Below are 6,078 nucleotides of genomic sequence, written 5' to 3'. Positions count from 1 at the left end.
GAAACTAGCGGTAAACCATTTAAAACTTGTGCTGTGAACTTGTGGAAAATTAACAGCTCAATAAAGGGCATAAATTTAAAAATCAAAAGCAGTAAATGTTTGCTATGGCTGCCAAAGGTGGAAGAAATGTACTTTTAAAAGTATGACAAGTATCCACAGGAACCTGAATAAAATAACAACAAACAAACAAACAAAAAAAACCCAGAATGATCCTTTAAATGGCTCATACCATTAATGTCAGCAGGGGGATAGAGTTTCTTGCCATTGTGACTACATAGTGTTTATTTATGATAAATGAAACACTGATAAAGTAGATAGTGTTGTTTTAAAGACACACAAGTCTTTAATTTGAGCTTCATAAATATTATAAAACGACACAGACTCAGGGCGCGGCGTATAGCAGTGAGTGGTCCCGGAAGTCCCCGTATTTACAAACACATTTAGCCGGCGCTTCCTTGCACCAGCCGGGAGCTAATGAACGGGGCACCGGGAGGATTACCTGAGGGCTAAACGCGTTTTAAACGGTTTTCCTGCCAAATTCAGGCAAGCTTGTGAGGACGCTGAGGTATATTTGCGGCTATGACGGACGAAAAAAGCAGCAGCGGTCCTGAAAGTGACGCACAGCAGCCTCGGAGCACCGCTACAGCGGAATACTGCGCAAACTTGCAGCAGTGGATGTGGCAGTATTACTGGGGGTACGCCAGCTGGCAGAGCTGGGTGGCTCTGTCAGCTTTCCCCTTCCCTCCGCCTGGGATAAGCGCTCAGACGCCGCCGGGTACACCCGTCAGTGGGCAGCAAGCATTTGACACAAGGAGCTGGTACAGCTACTATCCTGTCACATCCCCCGCAGCTTTCTTTCCTCACCTGGCTGCCGGAACCGAGCTGGGCTCAGCCACTAACCCGCTCCCGGGTGCCGATGCTCGTCCTGGCCAGCAGCAGAACGGGAACCCGCCTCAGGCAGGTAGGGCTCAGGTTTGGCAGCGCGAGTCGGTTACTAAGTGCTAATTACAACACATGCTGCTCAGTCTACATGAATACTTTTACATTACTTCAGTATTAAACCTATTTAAACAACTCACAAATTTAAGTTTCTCTTTAAACGTTTTTAAATTACCCTCATAAAAACTGCACAAGACGTGCACATACTAAATATATATTACTGTTTATGAATTGAAAGCCTTATGATTAGTAAAAGTTTAATAAGAATTTATGGAAGTAATCAAAATGTAATCTTTAAAGCAGGATAATCATCCGGGCTGATTATTGTTGCTTATTTGTTGTAATCTGATTAATAACAATTGAATGTAAGACCCAGCTCTGTGTTAAAGCTAGGTCATGAGTCTGACCAGGCTTAAATAAATGACGTAGAGGAAACGAGCTTATATGCTTAAAAGTCTTTCAAGGTTTTTCCTCTGTCCTCTGTTTTCTCTTGTGACTGTCAGCAGTGTCTATTCACTGAGTTTATGAAGCTTTGAGTTGCACCATGGTAATGAAAACGGCTGTTCTGTTGTCTTTTCATCTGCCGTGCAGGACAAGAGTACACCATCCCCTCTCCTCTCCAGAGGTTCCTCGCAGAGACTGTGGACTTCTTCATCCTGTTTTGTGTGAAAGCCACCATCGTGTTATGGATCATGTATCTGAGTGGTATGAAGTGAGTAAAAAACACCAGGATAAGCGGGCAAAGACTCAACTTTAAATGAGGCCTCTCAATCTGCTTGAATTCCAAGTTATGCCACTTTGCACAGACAAACTGTCTCTCTTCTTTAAAGGGACATTGCCAAATTTATAACCCACTTCATTGTGGAGGAGATAGACGAGAACACGTCCCTGGAGGACCTGCAGAAGATGATGGCTGTTGCTCTGGTCTACAGGGTACTGGTGTGTGTCTACGAGGTGAGTCGCATTTCTCATCGCCTTGATAAATGCTCAGTTAGGTGCGTGCAGAAGTATATTAATATTGAAAATTTGCATGCTAGCGTGTGTTTATCTTTACCCAAACGAAGCTTTCTGTTAATTCTTTTATAACATTTAATAACATTTTAGAGTGGATTAATCCTTGGCTTCAGCGTTTGCTCTACTTTATAAATGTCCTCTTAATGTCATAGTGTACAAGGTTTTCCTGGTGCAACTGCGAATTAAAGCAGAACACCTGTTAGAGTATAAATAACATTTTGCACTGTTCTCATTTACACCCAGTAGCAGCAGCACGTTCTCTCGTTTAATGAGAACAGGCAGCGTCAGAGTTCTTTGCGGCGCCCACAGAGAACAGTGATGCAACGTTGCATTCATAGTTGCCTGCGATTAAGTCACTTATCCTGTCTCTTGTTAGATATTGTCTTGTTTTCCCAGGTGGGAGCCAGCTCTGGGATATTCATGCACCTCTGCTCAGACTCACACCATATGGCATGTTTCCTTCTCTGCCTCTGAGCTTGTTTGTGCCATACTGAAAACAAATTTCTTGTCCTGTTACTGTTTTGGGCCGGGGTTTCTTATACAACAAATAAAAGCTTGAGTAATTTATTTTCATGGCCATGAGTATTGCACTGCGAAAATATCGGGCAATAAAAACTTGAGCCTAGCATTAGTTCAGGTTCAGACAGGTTTGTGTTAAAGTTAGCACATTATATTACTCATTTAACGCTTCACACATTAAAACAGGCACATTTTCTGAAAAGTGCAAGCTTATCTAAATATTCCCCTTCAACCGGTCTCTGACTGTTGTTGTGCATGGGGCTGATCAAAAGCTGGAATTATACTCTTGATTAATTCACTAATTGTTGCTATATACTGTTATTTTTGTTTGTGCATCTGCTGGCTGCTTTGCAACCCATCTGACACCAACTGTGACTTAATCAATATTATCTATCACCACTGATGCCTGCTCTGTTCTGTGGGCCTTGCTGCTGTTCTTCCAGCCTCCACCTTTTCATGTATGCACACTGAGGGCGAGGGTAGTTCCCAGAACAGCGCAGCTAAATATACGTTGCAAGAGATGGAAATGAAAGTCTTTCGTAATTCTCCTACCGAACGACATTCGGTGACAAGCGGTGTGATGTTTGTTGTTCTCGTCCAATCAGATCATCTGTATTTGGGGCGCTGGTGGAGCTACTCCAGGAAAGTTCCTGCTCGGCCTGCGGGTGGTGACGTGCGATACGTCCACCCTTATACGACCCAACTGTGTTCTTGTGGTCCCAGCATCTAATGTGTCCTTCTCAGCGTGAGTCTTCACACAACACATGTTGTTGTTTTTTTCTGTTGAGTTATTTTTATATTTATTAACAAGTTAAAAAAAAGTATATTATTTGTTGTTTCCAGTTCTTTTAGAGCATCTGTGTGGGATTCAGTAAGTCCCTGTTTGAGCTCATATTTTGTCTTGTCTCTCTCGATTTTCACAGCTCTACTGTGCGGGCGTTGAACAAGAACTTCTCCATTGCCTTCCTCTTCCCTGTCTTTATCACCCTCCTCTTCTTCCAGCACAACAGGACTGTGTACGACATTGTGGCGGGGACCATAGTTGTTCAGCGCAGAGGAGGCAGATAGCAGTATTAGACTTCTGTTTAAAGAGTATCTAGAAAATTTTATCGAACTCAGATTTACTAACACAGAGGAGAGTGACTTTGCTGGGCAAAACTTGGAACGCTCTATAAAATGAAACGTATACAGACGTAGACCTGGTACAGTGGGATGAGAAACATCTCCTGCTGTAAAGGATTTAAAGGTGCAATATGTAAGATGTTTAATTAAAAACACTGAAAAATTAACTGGAATCATCAGCACAATGTGAAGAAATCCTTCAAAGTTTCTGAAGTTATGTCAGATTCTACATGTTATGTTGTAGAGATGAAATTATAAATGCAGTGGTGGACGGTTTCTGTTTCAGCCTACAACTGACCTTACAGTGTGTCCTGTGCACGTTAATGGCAGTAGGTGACACAGACAGCTGGAGGCTTGGATCCTACAACATGATGTTAGCTAGCTTTATAATATATCAATGCTGCAACAGCATCTGTGATAGCAAACACAAACACATATCAGCATTTTGGTGATTGCATGATTATCAGTCGTGCAATCCAGCACAGTTAGACGCTGCATTAGTCTTTTTTCCTGGCTCAGTTGGTCTTTATCTGCCAACAGGCTCATCAGTACTGCATGAACACTACTGCTGTTACTGTGTCCCAAAGCTAGAAAGTCTAAAGCTGAGATTGGTGGAGAGGGAAAGCCAGGGAGAAGTCCTGAACTGGACACTGGTTGTCTGTGTATTTTAGGCAGCCCGGCCAACCTATTATATGGATTTCTAAAGCCGATAGCTCGTGTGTGTCTCCATGTAAAACAGAGCACAGGAAAGCAGCAAAGTAAGTGGAAACAAGTAGACGTGAGTTAGCTAAACAACATCAGTGTTGTTTTTTTCAGTGTCATACGTTTATTAAAAAAGAATAAGAGCAATATTCTGAAGTGAGGTGCTCTAACATGCACTTTCATAAAAGAGTGACACGTTCAGGAAACTTTAAAGGAGCAGTTAAAAAAAACACATTTTGTTGGTGTGCTTTGCTTTTTATTTAAGAGCAATTTTGTTACGTTTTATCTTTTAAAATTAAATGACAGAACATGACTGTTTTTGTCAGCCTCTGCATAAAAAGGTTATATTCAAATTAACAAACTTTGCAAGTAAAAAGGTTTGAGTCATCCGTCACTCTTTTTCTATGCACAACTGGTATATGCAAAGCAAGATGGCATGCGAGGCTCCTGAATGACCTACTGTCCCCAAAATAAAACTGGAGGAAAAGTCCATCTGCAGTCCTGAGTCAGGCTGAGAAACGGAACACTTTTTACAAATTGCACCTTTAATTCTCACCACTGTATCGCTCTAAATAAGCTCAGAGGACAAAACTAAAGTATTGCTCATCACAGAGTGTGTAAAGTTGGAAAGTTTGTTGTCATGGAATAATCCCGCAGCTCATGTGAATTTTAATAAGTGCGCTACTGTATGACACAATCTACTGTTTCCTTCTTTTTTTTGGTGACCCTGAAAGGATTTGATAACTTTTACCTTTTGTGATTATGTAGTTGCAGTATGCAAGATTTTTGTACCACTAAAGTGCATGTCCACTATTGTGTGATTGCTTCATTTTTCTACAAACTGAAGCTAACTGTTCTTTAATACTTTGTAAGAAAATGTTTTCAATAATTTAACGTATTGGCAACTTGCAAACACATGGGCAGCATTGTTATTAGAGTACGACACCTTGCAGCCTCTTTCTTTCTTTATGCTAACAATGATCAGTCAAATGTCTAACATGCTGATAGTTTCTTTGTGCTTTATTAATGCTGAAAAAGAACATTTAAGAGTTGTTTTTATGTGCCCACGGACCATTTAATGAAGTATTTTTTTGATGTGGTGACATCAATTTGTCCAATTTTTTTTGGGGGGTGGGGTGGGGTGGGGACGTGTACGGAGTGCAAATAGATTTCTAAATTCTCTGCTCATGTTTTCTCTCTTCAGTCTTGTAGTTTTTGTGACTCAGGGCAGCTTTTATTTTGAAAGGACCCGTGTTCGTATGACCGCTGTTACTCTTCAATTGTGAAGACTCATTTTGTTTCAGTGCATTTCAGTGCATTTAGACAAGTAGACATAGTTAAGACGACCTGCTAGAAGTTCAAATCGATCTTAAGAACAGGGCATAAATAATGTAATCTAAGTGATTTTAAGGGTGGTATTTCAGAAACTGCTGGGATTTCCCCTCGCAACCAGAAACTTAACAGAAGTTTGTTTTTTATAATAAAAATACATTAAAGCATCTATTCTTTAAAATATGAATAAAACATTTTAGTAGCCATAATGAAAGTTTACATTTGCTATTAACACAGGAGATTACACTCTCCACAGTAAAAATGACTTCTCAGCCTTCAGAGGAAAAATAAGTTCAAACACTGATGAAACTGGTTACAATTCATCAAATGGAAAAAGACATTTCAGTTTTTATGCAGTTATTACATCATATTTAACGTTATTTAGGCTGTGGAGAGAGGAAGGGTTGAAGATGTACTGCGGTAATAAAATAACAGCAGAAAAGTTTACTT

The 6,078-nt window shown here is 40.5% G+C and overlaps 1 protein-coding gene across 1 annotated transcript; it reads left to right on the top strand.

The window, feature by feature from the left end:
- Positions 1-437: 437 nt before the first annotated feature.
- fam8a1a (family with sequence similarity 8 member A1a) lies at positions 438-5,783 on the top strand. Its single transcript, XM_085149275.1, has 5 exons — positions 438-961; positions 1,531-1,651; positions 1,770-1,893; positions 3,078-3,217; positions 3,396-5,783. Exons 1-5 carry the CDS (start codon positions 580-582, stop codon positions 3,538-3,540), a joined length of 912 nt encoding a protein of 303 aa, XP_085005401.1. The 5' UTR covers positions 438-579; the 3' UTR covers positions 3,541-5,783.
- The last annotated feature ends 295 nt before the right edge of the window (positions 5,784-6,078 follow it).

This window comes from Neolamprologus multifasciatus, chromosome 22, assembly GCF_963576455.1.
Source record: "Neolamprologus multifasciatus chromosome 22, fNeoMul1.2, whole genome shotgun sequence".
NCBI classification, from domain to species: Eukaryota; Metazoa; Chordata; class Actinopteri; order Cichliformes; family Cichlidae; genus Neolamprologus; species Neolamprologus multifasciatus.
The sequence above is the reverse complement of the archived record's forward strand: the minus strand, read 5'-3'. Positions and strand labels throughout refer to the sequence as shown.